Source organism: Chiloscyllium plagiosum, unplaced genomic scaffold (assembly GCF_037043375.1).
Source record: "Chiloscyllium plagiosum isolate Xiang-an unplaced genomic scaffold, Cpla_swu_hap1 HiC_scaffold_3, whole genome shotgun sequence".
Taxonomy (NCBI): Eukaryota; Metazoa; Chordata; class Chondrichthyes; order Orectolobiformes; family Hemiscylliidae; genus Chiloscyllium; species Chiloscyllium plagiosum.
This window is the reverse complement of record NW_028270141.1, coordinates 125,233,515-125,259,817: the sequence shown is the minus strand read 5'-3', so window position 1 is coordinate 125,259,817 and position 26,303 is coordinate 125,233,515. Positions and strand designations below refer to the sequence as shown.

The window sequence follows — 26,303 nt, the reverse complement described above, 5'->3', positions numbered from 1 at the left end:
AGAACAGACTGTCAAGGCCTGTCAATGAGGGAGGAGGTTCAAGACAGGCCATGGGATTGTTGAGTTCTTGTCGCAAATTTTATGAAGGACTTCACTAAATAGCTGCTCCCCAAGAATTGATAGAAGAGGAGGAAAGGGATAGCTCAGGGGGTTGTATCATTCGAAGTTGATGAACTATTAATTATTCAGTTCACAGCAAGAATGATTCCACGCAGAGGTAGATCCAGGGAAGTGACAAGTTCTAAAGGGAATACGTTCGTTTGAATCTGGAATATTTTGAAGAGTGGAATGTGTGAAGGAACTGAGCAAATTCTGTTCCTCCATCTTTTGGTCTTACAGCTGCATTCATGTGGCCATAATGTCCACTCAATTTGCTTGCCCAGTGATGCTTGTGCCATCAGCCAGTATGACTGCAACACATTCCATCTCTTCTTCAAAGTAATTAATATATCTAGTAATTAATAAGACATAGAATCATAGCATCACTACAGTATGGATAGGGGCCATTTGGCCCATCAATTCAGGACCAACCCTTCTGAAGGGCATCTCACCTGGATCTAACCACTTACTCCATTCCCATAACTCCACGTTTAGCTTGGCTAACTCATCTAGCCGACACACCCCTGGCCACTGCATAACAATGTACCACGGCCAATGCACCTAAACTGCACATCTTTGGATATAGGAGCAGAATTAGGCCACTCAGCCCATTGTGTCTGCTCCGCCATTCGATCATAGCTGACGTTTCTCAACCTCATTCTCCTGCCTCTTACCCAGAGTTGGTCCTCTTCAATAGTTAGAAATAGATGAATTAAGACCATAGGTACACCACCACCAGAAACAGTAACCAGGGGAGAGTAAGTGTCAGCACAACAGTGATGAGTGATAGCAATTACAAAACTCGTTTTCCCAGGTTTCAGAGTTCCCGTGAACCAACTGACAGAAGGTTAATGATTTATGAACCCATCCCAAAGTTAGAACGAAAAGTATTTTACATAGTCAATGAGTTGGAGCATTTCCCCAATACATAATATAGCTAAGCTGTATTCAAAATCACCCTCATCAAACAGTATATAAAAGTTACAACTCAGTGTTCAAACTGCAGATCCACCTGAAGGTGCTGAGAGTCAGTCAGTGCATTCACCAGTGATCTGAGAGAACACCAAGATGCTGAGAATCTTCTTAACTGTGTCTGTCCTCTTCGGGCATCAAATTGCTGCTCAGGACCCAGAGCAGGAGGTGATCGACCTCTGTACTCATGTTGACTGTCCAGAGCCAGAACAAGTCATCCAGGACAAGGTCAGTACATCTGAGAGTTTCCTCTGTTCTGTCATGTTTGTACCAGTGGAAATTATTCCATGTTGTTTTTAGTCCCTAACCTGCAGTGCACCGACAGTCCACATCCCAACCCTGAACCATGAAACTGGACTGAAATTACTCCTCGGGCCTCATTAACACTTTCTACATGAGCTGCCATAGCCTGCCTGGCTCCCACTGCCAGCTTGTGCAGTAAGAAGAATATCAGGGCTTCCATCTCCAGCAGCAGGTGAAGGGAGGGGTCAGTGTGCTCACAGAGAGGGGGCTGGTGGGGGTCAACACGAGGACTGTAGAGGCAGGGAGCTCTCCTACTGCTCCTGTCTTCACTCAATCTAACCCTGTTTCTGAAAGGCAGCTGATCACAGGCTGAAGGTCTCTGTGTTCAATGTGGAAGAGGCCAAGTCTGGTTGTGAGTGGAATCTTCCCATTCCCCAATCCTGGACAGCTGCAAAGTCATTTCAATCCAGCAGGCTGCAAACAGAAGATAAGTCAGCTGTGAGATACTGCTCTCTGACCATGTTGGGGTCACTCTGCATTGGTTAGTGGACAGGAGAAGGTGTGAAGGTTGATTAACATTAGCAAATACTTGAAGAATTTTGCATTATTTTTTATGTGGACATATTCCATTGAGAAACACAAACTCCACAGGAAAACTGATTGACCAATGTCTGACCAAATTAATTCAGGGTAATACTAGATTAAAGAAGAGATTCTTCTGACAATTCCAGTAAATGTCCAGAACAGGCAATGACTGAATATTAATAAGAGAGGGAATAATAGACAGTGGCAGCATACCAGACAGGAATTTACATATTACACGAGCTTGCACAAGCAGATGGGACAGAAGCAAAAATAATTGTTAAACTCTGAGAAACAAAGGTAGGAAAATGACAGGGAAGAGGGAAGTGGGAGGGATATAAAACACACACCTTGAATCTGTCTTCACACAAAAAATATTTTATTAAAAACTGAATAGTGGGACATCAAAGATCTGAAGAGGTTGTGGAATTACTCAGTATAAAAGAGAGTAAATATGAGAAAATCTCCAGGATTAAACACCTGATAAATTCCCAGCACTTGGTAACCTGCATCCTAGGATTCTTAAAGAAGTTGACTGTAGGATTACTGGGTCCAATGGTTTGTGACCTTCTGTACTGCCCAGATTCTCTAACAGCGTCAGTAGTTTAGAACAGAACAGTTCTAACAGAGATGTTCAAGACTGGAGGGAGAGTAAAAAACAGGGAAGTTAGTGTGACATCAGTCAGAGAGAACAAGGATAGCAGGGTGAAGGACAAACAGACGATGACTCTGTGGAGAAAGTAGCCATGCAAATGCTGGGTGAGAGGGCAACCTGTTTGTGTTGGAGATGAGAACAGTAAGGGAGATAAATTATATTCTGTGTAGTCACAATTGAGTAGTCCGAAGGTTGTGTTCCCTACTCTGTGTCTGGTTTTCAGGATATCATCATTGCTGGAGAAATTGAAGTGTGAAGGTTAGTGCAAGGACAGCATGGTGGCTCAGTGGTTTGCACTGCTGCCTCACAGTGCCAGGGACACAGGTTCAATTCCAGCCTCGGGCGACTGTCTGTGTGGAGTTTGCACATTCTCCCCGTGTCTGTGTGGGTTTCCTCCCACAATCCAAAGATGTGCAGGTCAGGTGGATTGGCCATGCTAAATTGCCCATAGTGTTTGGTGCATTAGTCAGAACAAAATGGGTCTGGGTGGGTTACTCTTCGGAGGGTCTGTGTGGACTGGTGGGACCAAATGGCCTGTTTCCACACTGTAGGGAATCTAATCAATCTGTATAGATTTCAGTGGCATGGGTAGATTCTTAAACAAGCTGCTGTCGTGAATTGGGCAGTTAAGATTTAGAGATTGATACCAAAGGGTAAGGTTAGACAGGATGTGTATAAGTTGGTAGACTGTCAGTTAGTGGAGTGTTGTAACCATCAATGCTGGGGCCTTAGCTATTTACAATCTATATGATAGGACTGAGTGTCAAGTATTTACGTTTGCTGTTGTGAAGCCAGGTGGAGATTTTAGCCGCTGACAGGATAATAGGAATCTGCCAGGTAAGTTAAGTGAATGGGCAACACATGGGCAGATGGAGTATAATATGGAAAAATGTAAAGTTATTCACTTTAATCAAAGAATTAGATCAGAAGGTGAATTAAATGGAGAGCTGATGGCCTTGAGGTATTATCGCCGGACTCTTAATCCCGAGACACAGGTAATGTTCTGGGGACCTGGGTTTGAATCTCGCCATGGCAGATGGTGGAATTTGAATTCAATAATCATCCGAAATTAAGATTCTGTGATGTCCAGGAATCCATTGTCAATTGTTGGGAAAACCCATCTGGTTCAGAAATGTCTTTCAGGGAAGGAAACTGCCAACTTCTGGTCTACATGTGACTCCAGACCCACAGCAATGTGATTGACATTTAACTGCTCTCTGGGCAATTAGGATGGGCAGTATATGCTGGTCTAGTCAGCAATGCCCCCATCCCACGTATGAATTAAAAGGAAAGAATTGTTTTCATCTGTGAAAAGAATTTTCAATGTTGGTGTTCAGGGATAGTTGGATGTCCAGGACATGAAACTCAGCAGGTTGGCATAAAGGCACGGCAAACGATCAGGACGGGGGAAGATGGTGGCATAGTGACCAATAATCCAGAGGGACAATTTCATGCTTTGGAGAAATAAACACTGAAACTGATGGAGAAACACATTAGGTCTGACAGCATTTGTGGAGAGAGTAAATGTTTAAGTGTGATGTGACTATTTCTGAAGTTGAGTCCTATCGGATTCGAAACTCTAACTCTTTCCACAGATACTGCCAGACCTGCTGAGCTTGTCTAGCGTTTTTTTATTTTTATTTTAGATTTCCAACTTTTGCAGTTTTTGGTTTTGTTGCAACTGCTTTAGGGTCACAGATTCAAATCCCATATTGGTGGCTAGAATTGGGTTTGAAAATCTACTCTCTGCAGTGGTGACCATGGAACTATTATCAATTATTGTAAACCACATCTGGTTCACTCATAGCCTAGAGAACAGGAAATCTGCTATTTTTACCTGGGCTAGTCTACTTGTGACTTTATCCACAGTAATGTGCACCACTCTTAAATGTTGTCTAAAATGGCCTGGCAAGTCACTCAGATCGAAGAGATGGACAGGCAACAACGGAGGGGCTTGCCAATGATAGCCACATTCTCTAAAATAATACATTTTAAAACATGGAATATTGAATAAAGGCCTTTATTGAAAGAGAGTTGAAGAGCAAGAATGAGGAGGTTTCATTGCCCTTGTACAAGGGGCTTTGGTGAGACTGCGTCCAGAGTGCTGTATGCAGCTATGCTCTCTTTTTCTAAAGAAGCATGTACTTGGAGGTACTGCACTGAACATTCACTGCAGTAATTCTGGAGGTTAGAGAAACATTAACCGGTAACACTGTGCACCCTATTGCCATAATGCATCGATAGAGAATAGAGAGTGGATGTTGCCAGTAATGAACAGGCACAAGAATAAAACGGATTGTGTTTTCCAAGATGGTGTCAAGCTTCTTGAATGTTGTTGGAAGAGGCAAGTTAAAGTCTTCACTCACACTCCTGCACTGTGGCTTGCAGATGGGAGACAAGCATGGGGAAGAAAGGAGGTCAGCTATTCACTGCAGAATTCAGAGTCTCTGAATCTCCCTTGGAACTCATTTGGCTTGTCCAGATCAATGGTTAAACCTAGAATATTGGTGGATTCGGCAATGACAATGCAAATGAATATCGAGGAGAAATGTTTGGATTTTATTTTACGTCTAGTTTTTCTAACAGATGAGAGACTTGACAAACAGTCGAGGTATTTTTCAATGTATAATTTCAGTTACATCACACTGTAAACTTTTGCTATAAATGCTGTGTCTTACAATTGTGTACTCCACAACCACCTGATGAAGGAGTGGCGCTCCGAATGCTAGTGCTTCCAATTAAACCGGTTGGACTATAACCTGGTGTTGTGTGACTTTTAATTCAGTTCTTTGTAATATTGTCCTTGATATGTCCTAGGTAAATCACCCTTGCTTTTGTGAACTCATTTTTGGCCAGGCATGTTATCAAGTCATCAAACTGCAATTACACAGAAGCCTGACAGTGTCAATGCAGGCCATTCAGCCCATTGAATCCACACCGACCCTCTGAGTAGTATCCCACCCAGACCCAACACTGTTCCCAGTCCCTGTAATTCTACATTTCCCATACCTAATCCACTTAACCTACACATCCATGGACTTAACTTGGCCAGTCCATCTTCCGTGCACATCTTTGGACTGTGGCAGGAAACTGGAGCACCCAAAGGAAACCCACATGGACACAGAATGGGCAAACTCCACAAAGACAGTCACCAGAGGATGGAATTGAAATGGGTTCCTGGTACTGTGAGGCAACTGTGATAACCACAGAGCCACTGTGCTGCCAGTAGCTAAAACACATTCTCTAATTGCCTTATATGTTCTTTCCATGTGAATCTGTAAAATCCTTAGAGTATGGAAGCAGGCTGCTTGACCCAACAAGTCCACACCGACCCTCCAAGTAACTCACCCAGACCCATTCCCCTATCCTAATACGCTACGTTTTCCCTGACTAATGCACCTAACCTACATATCCCTGAATACTATGGGCAACTTAGCCTGGCCGATCCACCTATTCAATCCATCTAACCTGCACACCTTTGGACTGTGGAAGGAAATGAGAGCACCTGGAGGAAACTCACGCAGCCACAGGGAGAATGTGCAAACTCCATACACAGTCACCAGAGGCTGCAATCAAACTCAGGTCCCTCGTGCTGAGAGGCAGCAGTGCTAACCACTAAGCACTGGTGTTCCTGTGTTTTCTAAATAAACTACAGTGAGGTACTTCATATATGACTTGAAGCATCAGTGTTTGGAAATTGGCTGTACATGTTTAAACTCAAATGGCATGATTCAACTTTGATATGATCGGTATGATGTTACAAAGGAAGATATTTCACAAGCCTTTGGTCTTAATGGCTATTACAACTTGCTCAGGAACCATTCAAGTTTTTGTTACAATGCTGAGCCCTCCTGAGCCCATAACTGATGCTGATTAAAAAGCTTTTCAAAAGATTGTTTCTGGGCAAAATTGCTGTGAAGAAACATTGGCAGAGCTGAGTTTTTTTTGGAATTCAACCTCACTGCCCAAATAAAGCAATGCACCAAATCAAGCTAATGGGCTAATGAATGGCAGATTGGTTTAGTTTAGATAAATGTGAGGTGCTACATTTTGAAAAGGCAAATCTTAGCAGGACTTATTCACTTAATAGTAAAGTCCTCGGGAGTGTTGCTGAACAAAGAGACCTTGGAGTGCAGCTTCATAGTTCCTTGAAAATAGAGTTGCATGTGGATAGGATAGTGAAGGCGCCATTTGGTATGCTTTCCTTTATTGGTCAGAGTATTGAGTACAGGAGTTGGGAGGTCATGTTGCGGCTGTACAGGACATTGGTTAGGCCACTTGTGGAATATTGCATGCAATTCTGGTCTCTCTTCTGTCGGAAAGATGTTGTGAAACTTGAAAGGGTTCAGAAAAGATTTACAAGGGTGTTGCCAGGGTTGGAGGATTTGAGGTAGAGGGAGAGGCTGAACAGGCTGGTGCTGTTTTCCCTGGAGCATCAGAGGCTGAGGGGTGACCTTAAAAGTTTATAAAATCATGAGGGGCTTGGATAGGATAAATCGACAAATCTTTTCTCTGGCGATAGGGGAGTCCAGAACTTGAGGGCGTAGGTTTAAGGTGAGAGGGGAAAAAATTAAAATGGACCTAAGGGGCAACCTTTTCACACAGAGGGAGGTGCATGTATGGAATGAGCTGCCAGAGGAAGTGGGGAAGGCAGGTACAATAACAATATTTGAAAGCCATCTGGATGGCTACATGAATAGGAAGATTTTAGAGGGATATGGGCCAAGTGCTGGCAAATGGGACAGGTTTAGGATATCTGATTGGCATGGATGAGTTGGACCGAAAGGTCTGTTTCTGTGCTGTACCTCTGATTCTATAAACTCAATGTGTTCCAGTAACTTATTCCTAAAACTGCAAATATCTTCTGACATAGTTTCCTTAGTCTCAAGGAGTACTCTTCCCCATTTTAGTTCACAGTCCAAAAAAAACCTAAAGTAGTCCTTAAACTTTATGACAATTTTCTCATTTGATGTTTATTTTGGTGTCGGGTTAATTTTCTCGTGTGATAATTCAATTTCTCTTCTTGTTTTAGAATTATAAAGAGATGCAATACCCAGCCATCCAATGGATTAAAACAAAGGTTGATGATATGGATCTGGTTCATGCAGTGGATACTGGCTTGAAAATTCTTTTCAATTATTCAGCTTTTAACAATGCTGAAGGTACATTGCATATCCCTTTAAATTGCAACAAAATATAAAATACTCCTTTAGTCTCTAACTAGTCTTGTCTGAAACCTTCTCCACAGACTGACACATTTCCTAATGAATTTGCCAATGTGAATCCCAGAGGGGTGCTTGATCACATTGTTAATTTGGAAACTGCTTTATTAAATACAGCTCTGTGGTCCTACAATCTGGGAAGTGGGAAGTGTATTTCAAACAGTGAGCAGACTCTTCTCAGGATCTGGGCTATCAGGTGAGAAGTCCCATGAAGCCAACCTCAACTCGAGCAAGCAACTCGCTGAGTTGCATGGCAGCAAGTTGCCAATTAGAGGGGATTCTAGATTGTTCAATGCCTTATTATTGCTGCAATCTTATACCTGCACCATTTCTCAGTGCCAGCATCTTCCGTGGCAAACACACACTGCATGATCGGCAACCAAATGGCCATGTCTTAGTGGAGTAGTCCTTAGTGCAGGCCATGGAGACACTCAGTTAGGGGTCCTGATACAGTAAATCAGGCACAGCCTAGGACACCATCCAGGGGATTGACCACAGTGAGGCACCTGCTCAGGGAGGTCTCTGTTGGGAAGTCAGTACCTCTGTAGTTTGGGCAGTGGGTCAGTCCTGTGGATCCATTAGTCAATACAGGGCTGGGGAGAGTTGGGGGGGGGGGCAGGTCTCCCTAATCCCTGGCTCCCTTTGTGTTGTACACCTCTCTGCCTCAGGCATCACTGACCAACTCATTCCCACCAGCACGGGCCAAGAAAAAAAAGAATCGGGATGTTTGAAGATGTGGGGAAACATTGTCAGCTGAAACCACCATCTTACAAATACCTTGTTCATCTTGATCTCACGTGCTGCAACGGCTTTCACAGACATCAATCCATGGTCCATCCTGTATAGACATGGACTATGCTTCATGCTGGCACTATCACATTCAGGGCGACACAGAGACTCAAACATTTGTGAGAAGATTTGTAGCTCGGGTGCTCGTTGTTGTGGTTCTGTTCGCCGAGCTGGGAATTTGTGTTGCAGACATTTCGTCCCCTGTCTAGGTGACATCCTCAGTGCTTGGGAGCCTCCTGTGAAGCGCTTCTGTGACGTTTTCTCCGGCATTTATAGTGGTTTGTATCTGCCGCTTCCGGTTGTCAGTTCCAGCTGTCCGCTGCAGTGGCCGGTATATTGGGTCCACTACGTAGTGTACAAAATCCCATGCAAGGACTGCACAAAACACTACATAGGACAAACTGGAAGACAGCTAACGATCCGTATCCATGAACACCAACTAGCCATGAAACAACACGACCAGCTATCCTTAGTAGCCACAAACACAGAGAACAAGCAACATGAGTTCGACTGGGACAACACTACTATTATAGGACAAGCCAAACAGAGAACAGCCAAGGAATTCCTAGAGGCATGACACTCATCCACAGATTCTATCATCGAACACATTAACCTGGACCCAATATACTGGCCACTGCAGCGGTCAGCTGGAACTGACAACCGGAAGCGGCAGATACAAAGCACTATAAATGCCGGAGGAAAGATCACAGAAGCGCTTCACAGGAGGCTCCCAAGCACTGAGGTTGTCACCTAGACAGGGGACGAAACGTCTGCAACACAAATTCCCAGCTCGGCAAACAGAACCACAACAGACTCAAACAAACAGAGGTAGGACCAAAACAATCAAATTTTTACAAACCCAATAAACCAGCTCACCCCATGTGCACTGATTATAGTGTCTAACACTTTTAAAACTCCTGTCCAGTTCTGATGCAAGGTCAATGACCGGAAACATTGGGTGGGATTTTCCCCTCTGCAGAAGTGACAAATAATTAGGAAATATCTATCCTATGATTAAGGGATCAAGGGTTACGGGGAGAAAGCAGGAGAATGGGTTTGAGAAATATGTCAGCCATGATTGAATGGTGGAGCTGACTTGACGGGCCGAATAGCCTAAAACTGTTCCTATATCTGATGGTCTTATGGTTTGAGTGGGTGAGGGGTTGGAGAAAATGAAGCCGCTGATGTCATGTTGACAATCAGAATTCCCCTTCCCATTCCCTTTCCAACTCAATTACAATCTTAGTGAGAGGGTCAATGTTCAACCTTCCTGAACCAATGACCAATTACAGTCTTTCAGTGATCAATTTATGGCCATTTAAGAGCCTTAAGCTGCCATTTACCTGATTTGAGAGAAATATGGCAGCCTTCCTGAAAGTTATTCGTGGGGCATCTGCTGGTCAGGTTGGGCCTTGATTTACGACAATCTGTGGCAATCACAGGCACAGACAGTGTTTAGGGACGCTGCTGAAAACCACCACCAGGCCCTAACCCAATCACCTTCCCTCATGTTCCTATCCCCTTGATCCCTCCTCAAGATATCACTCACTTCCCGATCCCTGCCAGCAGACTGGGCCTTCAATAAATTGATACCTCTGACTGGCTGACAAGCAAAGGCTGGAAGAACACAGCAAGCCAGGCAGCATCAGGAGGTGGAGAAATCGACATTTTGGGTGTAACCCTTCTGCAGATAAAGCTGCAGACAAAGGGGGTGGTGGATGCAGGGTGGTGAAGTGGGGTTAGGTGAAGTCAGGTAGAGAGTACAATCTGATTAGGCAATGGGAGGAATGAATCCAGTTGGTGTCTGGGAGGAGTGGAAAGGAAGGGAAGGGACTGGGAAGGGAGTCAGGGGATGGGAAGTGAGGTTATTTGAAATTGGAGAACTCAATGTTGAGTCCTCTGGGCTGTAGGCTGTTGTGACAGAAGATGAGGTGTTGTTCCTCCAATTTGTTGTTTGGTTTGTTGTGGCAATGGAGGAGGCCAAGGACGGTCAGGTTGGAAAGGGAATGGGAAGGGGAGTTCTGATCGTCAACATGACATCAGCAGCCTCATTTTCTCCAACTCCTCACCCACTCAAACATCACCCCCTTCGAACCTGCAGCACTCCACTATCTCCGCACCAACCCTGGTTCACAAAACCCGCTGACAAAGGTCTGGAGATCGAACCTCTGTCACAGAGGCCAGATGCCAACTCTCCGACACCACATCCTACCTCCCCCTTGCAGATAACCCCACTGCAACCCAACAGGCCAAAAACACTTGCACTGTCCGAGCCCTCATTGCCTCTGGTGGTGATCTCCCCTCCACTGCCTCTCACCTCTGTCCCAGCCCCATACTGCCTGGTTCCATCTGTACCCCAAGATCCACCGACCCAACTACCCCAGCCAACCCATCGTCTCAGCATGCTCCTTACCCACCAAACTCATCTTGTCCCACCTCGACTCCATCCTCTTCCCCCTTGGTCTAGTCACTTCCTACCTACATCCGCGACACTAACCACACTCTCCATCTCTTCAGCAACTTCCAGTTCCCTGGCCCACAGTGCTTTATCCTCACTATAGATGTGCAGTCCTAAAACACATCCATACCCGACAAGGACAGCCTCCAGACCCTCTGCTTCTTCCTCTCCAACAGACCTATCCAGTCCCCCTCCACCTTGCCAAACTGATCTTCACCTATAATAACTTTCCCTTTAACTCCTCTAATTTCCTTCAAGGCCTTGGGCACCTGGATGGACCCCAGATACACCTACCTCTTTGTTAGCGATAATCGAATAGTCCCTCTTCAGTACATACATAGGCACTGTGCACCAACTCTTCCGCCGTTACATCGATGACTGAATCATTGCAGTGTCCTGGAGCAGTTCATCGACTTCACCCACAGCTTCCACCCCACCCTCAAATTCACTTGGTCCATCTTGGACACACCCGTACCCTTTCGTGACCTCTGCATTTCAATGCTGTGGTTCTGTTCGCCGAGCTGGTAGTTTTTGTTGCAAACGTTTCGTCCCCTGGCTAGGCGACATCATCAGTGCTTGGGAGCCTCCTGCGAAGCGCTTCTTTGATGTTTCCTCCGGTGTTTATAGTGGTCTGTCCCTGCCGCTTCCGGTGGTCAGTTTCAGCTGTCCGCTGTAGTGGTTGGTATATTGGGTCCAGGTCGATGTGTTTGTTGATGGAGTTTGTGGATGAATGCCATGCCTCTAGGAATTCCCTGGCTGTTCTGTCTGGCTTGCCCTATGATAGTAGTGTTGTCCCAGTCGAATTCATGTTGCTTGTTGTCTGCGTGTGTGGCTACTAAGGATAGCTGGTCGTGTCGTTTCGTGCCTAGTTGATGTTCATGTATGCGGATTGTTAGCTGTCTTCCTGTTTGTCCTATATAGTGTTTTGTGCAGTCCTTGCATGGTATTTTGTATACTACATTAGTTTTGCTCATGTTGGGTATGGGGTCCTTCGTTCTGGTGAGTTGTTGTCTGAGCGTGGCTGTTGGTTTGTGTGCCGTTATGAGTCCTAGGGGTCGCAGTAGTCTGGCTGTCAGTTCCGAGATGCTCCTGATGTATGGTAGTGTGGCTAGTCCTTTTGGTTGTGGTATGTCCTCGTTCCGTGGTCTTTCTCTTAGGCATCTGTTGATGAAGTTGCGCGGGTATCCGTTTTTGGCGAATACCTTGTATAGGTGTTCCTCTTCTTCTTTTTGCAGTTCTGGTGTACTGCAGTGTGTTGTGGTCCTTTTGAATAGTGTCCTGATGCAGCTTCGTTTGTGTGTGTTGGGGTGGTTACTTTCATAGTTTAGGACTTGGTCTGTGTGTGTGGCTTTCCTGTATACCCTTGTAGTGAATTCTCCGTTCGGTGTTCTCTGTACCATAGCCAACTCCCATTCCTAGACGTAATGGTACAGAGAACACCGAACGGAGAATTCACTACAAGGGTATACAGGAAAGCCACACACACAGACCAAGTCCTAAACTATGAAAGTAACCACCCCAACACACACAAACAAAGCTGCATCAGGACACTATTCAAAAGGACCACAACACACTGCAGTACACCAGAACTGCAAAAAGAAGAAGAGGAACACCTATACAAGGTATTCACCAAAAACGGATACCCGCGCAACTTCATCAACAGATGCCTAAGAGAAAGACCACGGAACGAGGACATACCACAACCAAAAGGACTAGCCACACTACCATACATCAGGAGCATCTCGGAACTGACAGCCAGACTACTGCGACCCCGAGGACTCATAACGGCACACAAACCAACAGCCACGCTCAGACAACAACTCACCAGAACGAAGGACCCGATACCCAACATGAGCAAAACTAATGTAGTGTACAAAATACCATGCAAGGACTGCACAAAACACTATATAGGACAAACAGGAAGACAGCTAACAATCCGCATACATGAACATCAACTCGGCACGAAACGACACGACCAGCTATCCTTAGTAGCCACACACGCAGACAACAAGCAACATGAATTCGACTGGGACAACACTACTATCATAGGGCAAGCCAGACAGAGAACAGCCAGAGAATTCCTAGAGGCATGGCATTCATCCACAAACTCCATCAACAAACACATCAACCTGGACCCAATATACCAACCACTACAGCGGACAGCTGAAACTGACAACCGGAAGCGGCAGGGACAGACCACTATAAACACCGGAGGAAACATCAAAGAAGCGCTTCGCAGGAGGCTCCCAAGCACTGATGATGTCGCCTAGCCAGGGGACGAAACGTTTGCAACAAAAACTTCCAGCTCGGCGAACAGAACCACAGCAAGGAGCACCCGAGCTACAAATCTTCGCATTTCAATCTCTGGTGACAGTCTCCAGACAGACATTTACTCTAAACCATCAGACTCCCACAACTACACCTCCTCCCTCCTGCAAGAACTCCAACCCATTCTCCCAATTCCTCTGCCTTCGCCACACCTGCTCAGACAAAGAGACATGCCATGTGCGAGCATCCCAGATGTCCACCTATTTCGAAAAAACGTGCTTTTCCCGTTTCTGTCATCCAGATAGCCTCCACTGCACCACCTCCATTCCCTGCTCCACTGCCCTAACCTCTCCCCAACAACGTGCGAAAGATATGGTCCCCCTTGTCTTCACCTACCACACCACCAGTCTCCGCATCAAAAGTATCATCTTTAAACAGGTCCGCCAACTCCAACTAGACCCCACCACCAAGAACATGTTCCCCTCCTGATCCCTCTCTGCCTTCCGCAATGACCACTCCCTTAGACAGTCCTTGGTTTATGCCACTCTCCCCAACATCCCCCTCCCCCCCACCCCCACCCAACCCCCAAATCCCCAGGTACCTGCCCCTGCAACCGGATAAGATGCAAAACCTGCCGGATACCACCCCCCCTCACCTCCCATCCATGGCGCCAAACAGTCCTTTCAGGTGAGAAAGAGGTTCACCTCCCTCTTCTCCAACCTAGTTTACTGTATCTGGTGCTCACAATGTCATCTTCTCTACATTGAGGAGACAGAACATAAACTTAGGGAATGGTTCACCGAGCATCACAGCCGGGCTTGCAGGGGCTGACCAGACCTCCCAGCCACCGCCCATTTTAATTCCCCTTCCCACTTCCTTTCTGACATGACAATCCTTGGCCTCCTCCATTCCCACAACAAACCACACTACAAATTTGGGGAAGAACATTTCATCTTCTGCCAGGTAGCCTACAGCCTGGAGGACTCAATGTTGAGTTCTCCAATTTCAAATAATCTCCTGCCCCATTCCCCCGACCCCCTTCCCAGCCGTCCCCATCCCTTCCACTGCTCCCTGCCACCAACCAGATTCATTCCTCCCATTGACCAACCAGGTGGTACCCTCTACCTGTCTTCACCTATCCCCACTTTACACTCTGCTCCTCCCACTCCGTTTGTCTGCCGTTCCCACTTACACCCACCCACAGTCCTGAAGAAGGGTTACACCTGAAGTGTCAACTTCACCTCCTGATGCTGTCTGGCTTGCTGTGTTGTCCCAGCCTCCTGTTTGTCTACCTTGGATTCCAGCAGCTGCAGGTTTTTTGTCTCTAACCTCCAACTGGCTGGGAGATTCAGACGAGGTGAGATATCTATGTCCCAATATTTGACTGGAGGGAGTGCTGGAGAGATTTAATGCAGTGATACCAAGTCTGCAGGGCCTCTGTGTGGAGAGACTGTAGAAGTTGGGGTTACTTACCTTAGAGCAGAAAGGGTTAATAAGTGATTGGAGAGATCTATTCAAAACCATGAAGGGTAAAGGAGGAGAAACTGTGGGAGAGGTGTTAATGATGAGAGTATGTGAATTTCAGTCATTGTAACAAGGAAATGTTGTCATCACAGGAAATGATATCACCAACCCAAGGAAACCGAAACACAAATAAAATGTGGGCCGTGCCACTAATACTTCATCTGGGGGCTCACTGATGATAATACCTGGTATGGTGACGAAACATCTGAAAACAAACCTTCTTGCTCAGTGAGCAAACCTACATCCAGTTGCAACAATGTGCAGTTGTCAAGGGGCTGGTTAGCTGACTTCGTTGTACAGCTGGCTTGAGGTGCAGCCTAATGCCAACAGCATGGGTTCAAGTCCTGCACAGGCTGAGGTCACCATGAAGGAAAACGTCCTCAAACTCTCCTTTTACATTAGGTGTGGTGACCCTCGGGTTAAACCACCACCAGTTCTCTCTCATGAGACAGTAGCCGTATCTATGGTCTGGTCAGACGAGAATGACTTTTCCTGTAGCATTGTGATCTGGAAAGCACTGCCTGGAATGGTGATAGAAGCAAATTCAGTCACAACATTCGAAAGATAAATGTTTCCACGATGAGGGAATATTTGCGTGTAGGTGTGAAAAGAGCAGGTCAGTGTAATGATCTGGTTAAAAATCGACCAAACATCCAGCAAAGGAGTCCCCTCCCCCAGCGCTGTGTCACTCTGTGAAGTTATTATTCAATCTGTCACATCAGTGTCTGCCCCACGTCAGCAATGTCACCCTGACCCCTCACCTGTAACCTCTGACTCACTGTCAGTGACACCACAAATGATCATCAAATAAAATATCTTTTATTTCCAGAAACAATCATTCCTGTCACTGCACCTTGGGGAATTTCTGGCCACGTGGTAAATGGAACAATTTTACAGAACTACATTGTTTATCTGCTTCTAGTTTCTCAAGTCAAGAGTCCACCAGCACCTACAGATCCAACGCTTAAATTTGGAAATGCATCTGATAGTTGGTACTTTGTCAGGTGAGTTTAGCGGCTAATATAATGGCGAACTTAATGGAGGGCTCTTTATGTTGTAATGGTAATGTCCCTACCTTAGGCCTTGGTTCAAGTCCCACCAGCCACAACGTTTCTCCTCCTTTACCCTTCATGGTTTTGAATAGCTTTCTCCAATCACTTATTAACCCTTTCTGCACTAAGGTAAGTAACCCCAACTTCTACAGTCTCTCCACACAGAGGCCCTGCAGACTTGGTATCACTGCACTGGAACCAGTGTGTTGAGGGGTGATACAAACTCAGCAGCTCTGCCAGCATCTGTGAAGAGAGAAATCTCACACTGAGTCTGGTATAGCTCTTCAGTGAATAGGTGATGTCAGAGTAGGGGACAAAAGGAAGGAAGTCCAAAACAGAGTTACGTATGAACATAATAACTAAGGCTGGGAGTTACAGAGAGAGTCATAGAGATGTACAGCACAGAAACAGACCCTTCAGATCAACTTGTGCATGCCGACCAGATATCCCAACCCAATCTAGTAGCATCTGCCAGCGCCCAGCCCATATCCCTCAAACCCTTCCTATTCATAGACCCATCCAGATGCCTTTTTAAATGTTGCAATTGTACCAGCCTCCACCACTTCTTCTGATAGCTCATTCCATACACATACCACCCTGTTGCTCCATAGGTCTCTTTTATATCTTTCCCCTCTCACCCTAAACCTATGTCCTCTAGTTCTGGACTTCCCCACCCAGGGAAAAGACTTTGTCTATTTATCCGATCCATGCCCTCATGATTTTATAAACATCTATAAGGTCACCCCTCAGCCTCTGATGTTCCAGGGAAAACAGCCCTCGCCTATTCAATCTCTGCCTATAGCTTAAATCCTCCAACCCTGACAACATCCTTGCAAATCTTTTCAGAACCATTTCAGATGCAGATTACCATCAAATATGATATTGTAGTGATGGAGATCTGGCTCAAGGCAGGGAAAGACTGCACGTTAAATAAGCTGCTCAGGAAAGGAAGGGAGTCAAGGCAGTGGTGCTGTGGCTGTACTGATACAGCTTGGCTCGGGATGTGGCAAGTTCATGAGCACGAGTCTGCAGTCCTACTGCCGGAATGTTGTCAGGGCCCACAGCCTTTGTGGTATCCAGTGCCACCAACCATTTCTTGATATTGATGCAGAGTAAATCAAATTGGCTTCAGGTAAGCATCTGTGATGCTGGGGACCACTGGAAAAGGTAGAGATGGGTCATCCACTCGGCACTGCTGGTGAAGATTGCTGCAAATGCCTTGTCCTTTGCATTCATCTGCTGGTCTCTCCCATCCCTGAGGAGAGGGAATATTTGTGGAGCCTCCCCCTCCAGTGAGATGTTTAATTGTCCACCACCATTCACAACTGGATATGGCGGGACTGCAAAGCTTCCATCTGATCTGTTGGTTGTGGGATCCCTTAGCTCTGTCTATCTCTTGCTGCTTGTGGTATTTGGCACGCATGTAGTCCTGGTTTGTAGCTTCACAGTTTGACACCTCACTTACAGATGTGCCTGGTGCTGCTCCTGGCATACCCTCCTGCACTCGCCATTGAGCCAGGGTAGATCTTGATCAAAACAGTAAGTCATGACAGGAGAGCTCAAAGCTATGGTGTGCTCTTCCTGCTGTACGTGGGAAGCTGACCACATTTCCAGTGCCCAGGGCTAGCAGGGGTGCAGGAATGGCCTCCAACTGCAGCTTCTTGAAGCTCAGCTTTCAGAACTGGAGGAATGGCTGGAGACTCTGTGGATCATCCATGAAGCTGAGAGTACTGCGAATAGCACATACAGGGAGATGGTCACACTGCAGGCTCAGATTTCATAGGCAGAATGGGAATGGGTGACCACCAGGCAGAGTAAGGGGCTAGGCAGGCAGTGCAGGAACCCCCTGTGGCTATTTCCTGCAAAACAGACACTTTGGATACTGTCGGGGGGAATGGTCCCTCAGAGAGGACCAGTAACAGCCACATCTGTTTCCCACGGTTCACCCTGTAGCAAAGGAGAGGAGGGGAAAGTGTGAGACTGCAATAGCTATCGGGGATTCAACTGGAAGGGGAATAGATGGATGTTTCTCTGGCAACAAATGAGATTCCAGGATTGGATGCTGTCTTCTTGGTGTTTGGGTCAAGGATGTCTCAGAGTGACTACAGGATATCCTGGAGGAGGAGGGTGAACAGCCAGTGGTCATGGTACACATTGGTCCCAATGACAGAGGATAAAATATGGCATGAGGTCCTAAATGCAGAATAAAGGGCGTTAGGAAGTAAGTTGAAAGTATGACCTTAAAGGTTGTGATGTCAGGATTACTACTATTGCCACGTGCGAGTCAAGGTAGAAAGTCCAGGAAATTATAATTGAACACATGCTGGAAAGGTGGTGCAAGGGGAGGGTTGCAGATTCCTGGGACATTGGGACTGGTTCTGGGGAAGTGGAACCAGTACTAACTGGATGGGTTGCACATGGTCAGTGATCTCAGGTTCAGGATAATGCTGCAGGATTTCCTCAGGATAATGTCCTTGGCCCAAACATCTTCAGCTGTTTAATTAATAATCCTCCCTCCATTATAAGGTCAGAAGTGGGATATTCACTAATGATTACACAATGTCCAGCACCATTTGTCACTCATCAGATATTAAAGCAGCCCTTATGCAAAGCAGCAAGACCTGGGCAGTATCCAGGTTTGGGCTGACAAATGATAAGTAACATTCAATACAAATGATAGGCAATGACTGTCTCCAACAGGGGAGAAGGTGACCATTGTCACTTGACATTCAATGGTGTTACTATCCCTGAATCCCCCACTATCTACATCCTGGGAGTTCCCAATGACCAAAACATCAACTGGACTAATCATATAACTACTGTGGCTACAAGAACAGGTCAGAGGTATCCTGCAACAAATAACTCACCTATTAACTCTCCAAAACATGTCCATCATCTACAAAGCAAAAGTGTGATGGAATATTGCCCACCTGACTGCCATTGGGCAGCTCCAATAACATTCAAGCAGCTTGACACCATCCAAATCAAAGCAGTTCACTTGGTTGGCATCAGATTCACAAGCATCTACTCTCTCCACCATCGACACCTGGCAGCAAAGTAATACAAAGAACTGCAATGTAGGGAATATAAAACAGAAATGGAAAGTTCTGGAGAAACTCAGCAGTTCTTGCAGCATCTGTGGAGAGAGAAACAAAGTTAACATTTCATGTCCAGTGATCCTTCATCACAGATTATTTCTCCGCAGATGTTGTCAGACCTGCTGAGTTTCTCCAGCACCTTCTGCTTTTGCTACGAAGGTAGCACTTTCCAAAGCCATGAACCCCTCTCCCCCCCCCCACCCCCCCACCCCACTCCCTGTCTCACCTGGAAGGAGAAGGGCAGCAGATATGTGAGATCACCACCACCTGCAAATTCCTGAATTGGAAATCTATTACCGTCCTTTCTGTTTCTCTGGGTCAAATTCCTGGAACACCCCCACCACCCCAGCGGGATTATGTATGTACCTACACCAAATAGACAGAAGTAGTCTGGGAGGCAGCTAAATGCCACCTTCTCAAGCGCAGGTCGGGATAGGCAATAAATACTCATATAGCCAGTGATACATAAGGCCCATGAATAAAGATTTTAAAACATCCTCCTGACATCACCTTCAGAAACGGTTCCCTCTCATTCTTGTCCCACGAGTCAGTGAGAACAGCTTTTCTTTGTCTCCCTTACCTAACTCATGTCACTGTCTCGTACAGCTCCAACCAACTGTCCAAGGACAAATTTCCCAGCTTCTCCACTCTAAACCTATTGGTAAAATCCCTCTGCATCCTCACAAGGTGCAAATATCATTCCTAAAGTGTGAGTGATTATCACTTCACACAATGCTTAAACTGTGACCTAACCAGCAGTTTACAAAGCTTCAGCATGATCTCCCCCCATTTGTACTCACTACCCCCAGTAATGAAGCTCAAAGTGCCCCATGCTTCCTTAATATGTGCTGCATCTTTCAATGGTCAATATCCCTCAGATCTCCCTGTTCCTGGTATATTTTCATCATCGATAATGATTCCCAACATCCCTTTTCCCAGAGTTTCTCACCTCACTCCCCCGTCCTAAATTCCATCTGCCACGTGTCTGCCCATTCTGTGAGGTTATTGATGACATTCCTGTAGCTGGGATTGCACTGAATGGTGGAGGGTTCTCAATGACCTGACTGGCTGTCACCTGTTCATATTGATCTGTTAATCTACTCAGATCCAGGCAGACGTTGTCACGAGGAATGAGAATGAAATGTCTATATTCATATTACAGGGTAGTTGATAGGAAACTGGAAGAGAAACAATATGAAGAACATGTGCTTGAATTCCTGAAGGATTTGGAAGAAGACAACCAACCCTTTGAACCAGAACGTTTTACTCTTAATTTCTATCGCAAATGGGGGCTGATGGATATAGCTTTTCTTAAAGCTTCCAAATGATTTTGTTTTGTAAAGTTCTGTTCCCTTTACAGACATATAACAGTCAATCGCGCTTAACTCTGTCTTAAACTGTTTATTCATATGCAAGGTACATCTTGGCTTTAACCTGGATTAGCATGGTCTCCTAATCTAAGAAAGGATTTACCTAGCTGTTGGGATTTGGACTCAAATTCCAGAGTAAGAAAGTTTGTGTCATGGAATAATCTTCCTGGTAAGAAAGACAATATTAAATGCAAACCAAAAAGAAAGATTATACAATAAAGGTTATGGTTAGTACTAAACATTTCACTCATTGAGACATACCACAGTACACAGGTGTTATAACACAAGGTAAACCCTTCAACTAATTAAACCAAACACACAGAAATGCTAATTACCTCACCATCTGTCAAAGTAAGAGAACTACCCCAAATCTCACTATTTAAAGAAAAACAAACTTATTCTTTATCTAGAACTGTAAACCTCCTTTATTTATCTACCTCCCACTCTATAACAATATAGCCCCTATTAAATTTACAGCAAATTAATTTTCAAAACCAGGCAGCAGTGTTAGTTCTCCTCTGCAGATTTCCCTGGGTCATTTTCAGCATTCTGCTGTAAAGATGTTTCATATGAGAAAGGTACCTTTCAGGGAGCAGTGTTGCAGGCACTCTGCATGACAGTAGATGCTCTCTGTCTCTGGCTAACTGTCCAAAATACCTGCTTTTTATACTCCAAGATATCGGATCATCTCATTGGTTTGATGTTGTCAAATTCAAATTCGATTGGTTTTTACTATCTTGGGGCATAGTTTAAACTGATTGGTTGAATTCAATCGGCTGTGAAAAAAACAAGGTATCTTATGTTACAGCCCAAATGTTACATCTTCAAATTGTCCAGTCCGCTTTCTGCCTGCAGTCAGTTACATGACAGAGGCCTGCATTCACTCTCTCTTAAAGGTACACCTTCAACTTCATAACACAGGTTCAGGACATGTGGGTCTGTCTTTCCATCAACACCCAAACATCTGACATTCCTTGAACCTGATCTGTTGACTCATAAAACACTTGGATGTTTTCGTTTTCGTCAACTTAACTCAAATGTACACACAAAATCCTCTTGCAGCTTGAACACTTCAACTTTAATTTCCCAGTCTACCTCAACCCCTGTCACCGCAGTTACTCGCAGATTGCCTCTCTCTCTGTCTCTCTGTCTCTGTCTCTGTCTCTCTCTGTGTCTGTCTCTCTCTCTCTCCACCACGTACTCCCCCCCCCCCCCCCCCCCACCAACATCTACAGCTTCAGCTTAATACTCTGTTCTAAGAACTTCTTAAAAGAGCCTTTTTCTTTCACTTTCTGTACAGGCAGTTGCCATTAATCTGAACACAGGATTTTATACTGATCTAATACACACATCCTGGATGTTTTATGCAAAATCTTCTACCTGTCTCTACATTACTTTTGGAAAATCCCTTAGACTATGACAATGAACCATCAACTGATCATGCTCCTGCCCATTTGCTATGATGAACTCCAACCTTTCACTCTCAGAAAGACCTCGTTTTTGCAAGTGTGTTCCTGGTAAGGCTCCTGGCACACTCACCTTTTTATATCCCCTTCTCTGTCCTGCCTGAAAACTCTGTGTCCAGGGATGTTGAGCTGCCATCCTTGCCTCTCTTTTAGCCAATAATCATTATAGCAATTATAAATAAAGTAAGGGATATGATTTTTAAGAGAGGGAAGAAGCTCGAGGACCTGGATGTTTGTAGTTTATTATCTGCCTCATGAGCAGTCATTGCATTCCCCTTCAGGGTAAATACATCCTTCCTTATGTAAAGAGACCAAAAGATTGTGATCCCACATTTATCACTGAAGTGAGAGATTCGGACTCTTCACTCCCATTGTAGTGAAGACCAGCATGCTCTTTGTTTTCCTCATTGTTTGCTGAATGCGTACATGAACTTTCAAACCACACATTAACCAGACATTAGGTTCCAGCTCTGGTCACTCTGACTGTCCCTGACAGAGCAGTCCTGGATGCTCATGTTCCTTTTAACACAAGTTTTGCCCAGTGTTTCAGATTCATTCCTGATCAACCATTTCTGTGAGGCATTGGTGACATCAGTTTAAATTCGTAATTCAACACATACACAGGGTTAAATTCAACTGTTGACGGGGAGCTGGGTCCTTCACTGGGAAGCAGGGATTAAATGTTCTTTTTTCTAATCTTGTTTGAAATGAATGAATTGTGCACGGCCTAAGACAGGGATGGTTCTGGTGATGGATTATACTTCTGTTTAATCTCAGTCATGCTGGGTCAGAATGTTTCACGTTGATGTGGTCAGAGCTCATTGACAGTGGGAGGTATTACAGAGCCTGGTTGTCTGAGGTGGGTCGGCACTGGAACTGCCCTATGGAGTATTCCTACATGGAATGGATTTGTATTCCATCAATATTCATTGTTGTGACTCTTTTGTAATGATGTCAAACCTTTATCTGAAAGTCAGTGACACATGAGATTCACAAGGCACATTTCAATAAACATCAGGTTACACATAACAGTCAGCTTTGTGCTGTGGTGTCTGAGGTCAGAGTTTGCACTTGTTGAACTCTGCAGCACAAGGGAAGGCAGTAGGAGAGTGGGAACTTGCATTGAGACTCAGGATCAGGAGGGGTCAGTGAGAGTTATAGAGTCATAGAGTCATAGAGACGTACAGCATGGAAACAGACTCTTCCGTCCAACCCGTCTGTGCCGATCAGATATCCCAACCCAATCTAGTCCCACCGGCCAGCTCCCGGCCTTTATCCCTCCAAACCCTTCCTATTCATATACCCATCCAAATGCCTCTTAAATGTTGCAATTGTACCAGCCTCCACCACTTACACATACCACCCTCTGCATGAAAAAGTTGCCCCTTAGGTCTCTTTTATATCTTTCCCCTCTCACCCTAAAGCTATGCCCATGTGGACTGGAGCCTGGAGGAAGGTGAGGGTCTTGCAATTGGAACAAGAAACATCCAGACACACGGAGAATTATATATTAGTGAGGAATGTGTTCCCAGTCTCACTGGGCGAACTTACATTTGAATTGGAACGAACAAGAATGAAGAGAGTGGAAGTGGGGGACACTGTGGTTACTGCCGTCAGGAACACCAGGCCAGGGTGAAAATTCTGCCCTCTGTGTGGGCAGTAGAATATTCCCTTTTCCTGACATTCCTGATGGTCAGACACTGGACATTGTGCTGGGAATGAGGAGAAAGGTTGTTTCTCAATCCAGTTCAGTTTTACTCAGGTCAGTGCAGGTTCAGAAAACAGCTGGATCTAGGTGAGGAAGGACAAGTGGAAGATTCTGGGAACCAGGAATGATGCAGCTTCAAACTGGTCCCTAAAATGGAGAAAAATCCCAACGTGAAATCAGAATCCAGAGTCTGATGTTAGGATAAAATTCAGCTTCAGATCTGCTCCAACCCACCCTGAGAGCTCTACCCATATATAGACTGACTGAATGTGTAATTGAGGAAATGATCTATTCCAATATGATTCCTGTTAACAACCATTCATTCACAGGCTCCTTGTGTGGAATGAAGAAGCTATTGTCTTTGAGGCAGTGTTTGTGTTTTTCTAACTGCTGGGAATGTTTTCTCGCTGGGAATGTTTTCTCGCTGGGAATGTTTTCTCGCTGGGAATGTTTTCTCACTGTGAAATAAAGAGGGTGATGCATCACAACACTAGGTCTCCTGTTCAATTCTTTACTCTGAGGGAAATCCAGGTCAATGATCATATCATGAATTTAATATTCAATAAATACTCCCACATTTCACTGAAACAAATGTGTCGACATATTGAAGATTGAACGTAATAATTCTCCTATTTTAGAGGATTGATCCTGCATTAACGGAGGGCATTTGGCCCACAGTGTACCTGAGCTCCAGGCAAACAGATGTTGCTAATGTAAAGGCAAGGAGTTACATGTGTGGCTCAAAGATTGATGTGTGTCGAAAGGTTTTCAGTTTCACAACACTCCAGGAGCAGTCACAACAATGCCTTGTACAGTTTCAGCCCCTCTTCCTACTTTCATCTTGTAATAAATGCAAAATTCCCATTTGCAGTGTCTGCACACTAGTTTCTGCTATTCATGCCCAAGCCCCTCTGTATCAAAACACTCTGAAGTTTCTCTGTATTTAGACAACAAATTGCCTTTCTAACCTCCGTTCAAAACGAGTAACAGCCCACTTAACCAAGTTAAACTCCAATCTGTCAAATTTTGATAATTCTTTTGTAAATTTCTAATTTCTTCATTACAACTTATTTTCCTATCTATTGTAGTGATTCTTCAAATCCCTGATCTTTTGGAATGGGAGAGCAGGCTCGAGGGGCTGAATGGCCCACTCCTGTTCCTATTTCCCATGGTATTGTAGTTACAGTGAAAGTCACCATCGTCCCAGAGGCTGTTCTCTCCCATTAGATAGAGGTGGCTGCTGGTGCAGAGTTATACCGGAGGGTCAGCAGGCCTCAGGCAAGGGGTGAGGGGGAATATGATGGGGTAGCATTGTTGGCGTGTGATAGAATAGTAAGGATAGTAAGAAATGATCTGGAATCAGAAGATGTAGAATCCATAAAGGTGGAGGTAATAAATGAACCAGGTGAGAGGATACTGTGACAAGTTGTCTATCAGAAGTATCATAGAAACCCTACAATGTGACGGCAGGCCATTCAGCCCACTGAGGCCACAACAACCCCCTGAACAGCATCCCACCCAGACACACCTCCTACCTTCCCATGTAACCCTCCATTTAACATGGCTCACCTACCTCACCTGCATATCTCTGGACACTCTGGGCAATTTAACCTATTCACCTTTGGACTGTGGGAGGAAACCGGGTTACCCAGAGGAAATCCACAAAAATTCGGAGAGAATGCATAAACTCCACTCCTGCCCCAGGGAGTGAATTCAAACCCAGGTTGTTGCCACTATGAGAAAGTAGAGCTGACCACTAAGTCACATGCAGCCCCTAGTAACCTATATATATCCAATAAGAGGCAATCTAACCATTGTCTTTTGAAATTCAGTGAAAGCAGGTGAGAAACTAGGAATTCTGCAGTGAATAACTCACCTCCTGACTTCCCAAAGCCTGTCCAAAATACAAGGCAGGAGTGTGATGGAATACTCTCCAAGATTAGATTAGATTACTTACAGTGTGGAAATAGGCCCTTCGGCCCAACATGTCCACACAGACCCGCCGAAGCGCAACCCACCCAGACCCGTTCCCTTACATTTACCCCTACACCTAATACTACGGGCAACTTAGCATGGCCAATTCACCAAACCTCCACTTTTTTTTGGACTGTGGGAGGAAACCGGAGCACCCAGAGGAAACCCACACATACACGGGGAGAATGTGCAAACTCCACACAGACAGTCACCTGAGGTGGGAATTGAACCCGAGCTAACCACTGTGCCACCGTGCCACTCCAGAATCTCACCAAAGTTCCTCGACAGAATCTTCTAAAGCCTTGAGCATTTCCATCTCAAAGAACAAGGACAGCAGATAACAGTGGATCGCCACCATCTGCACATTTCCCTCTAATCCACTCACCATCCAGACTTGTTTAAGTTAAATTGACTTATTACAGGTGTGAAGGCTCACTTTTAAACCACATTAAATGCACTTCACTGGAATACTCTCGTGCTGACTCTTGGTGTAGCTGATACAAGTTCCTGAGTCATCACTGAAGCAGTTCTTGCAAAAAGGACAAATATTACCCGTAACTGGAAATGGCTGAGCCAGTACAAGATCTGATGGGTGACCCACCTTTGATTTTCGAATCAAAATCCATAGTTCTTGTGCAATGGTTGGTCTGTGCGAGGGTTGGTCTGTGCGATAGTTGGTCTGTGCGATGATTGGTCTGTGTGATGGTTGGTCTGTGTGATGGTTGGTCTGTGTGATGGTTGGTCTGTGTGATGGTTGGTCTGTATGATGGTTGGTTTGTGCAATGGTTGATCTGTGCAATGGTCTGTGTAATGATTGGTCTAT

The 26,303-nt window shown here is 45.2% G+C and overlaps 1 protein-coding gene across 1 annotated transcript; it reads left to right on the top strand.

Moving 5' to 3' along the window:
* The first annotated feature begins 1,167 nt into the window (after window positions 1-1,167).
* Window positions 1,168-20,290, top strand: LOC148151313 (heme-binding protein 2-like). Its single transcript, XM_087976329.1, has 4 exons — window positions 1,168-1,299; window positions 7,584-7,713; window positions 15,642-15,816; window positions 20,125-20,290. Exons 1-4 carry the CDS (start codon window positions 1,168-1,170, stop codon window positions 20,288-20,290), a joined length of 603 nt encoding a protein of 200 aa, XP_087832455.1.
* The last annotated feature ends 6,013 nt before the right edge of the window (window positions 20,291-26,303 follow it).

Excerpts from the sequence above, each read along its gene's own strand:
- LOC148151313 (XM_087976329.1), top strand. The coding sequence starts at position 1,168 with ATGCTGAGAATCTTCTTAACTGTGTCTGTCCTCTTCGGGCATCAAATT. Across the intron at positions 1,300-7,583 it reads AACAAGTCATCCAGGACAAG|AATTATAAAGAGATGCAATA; the intron begins GTCAGTACATCT and ends TTCTTGTTTTAG. Across the intron at positions 7,714-15,641 it reads AGCTTTTAACAATGCTGAAG|AAACAATCATTCCTGTCACT; the intron begins GTACATTGCATA and ends TTTTATTTCCAG.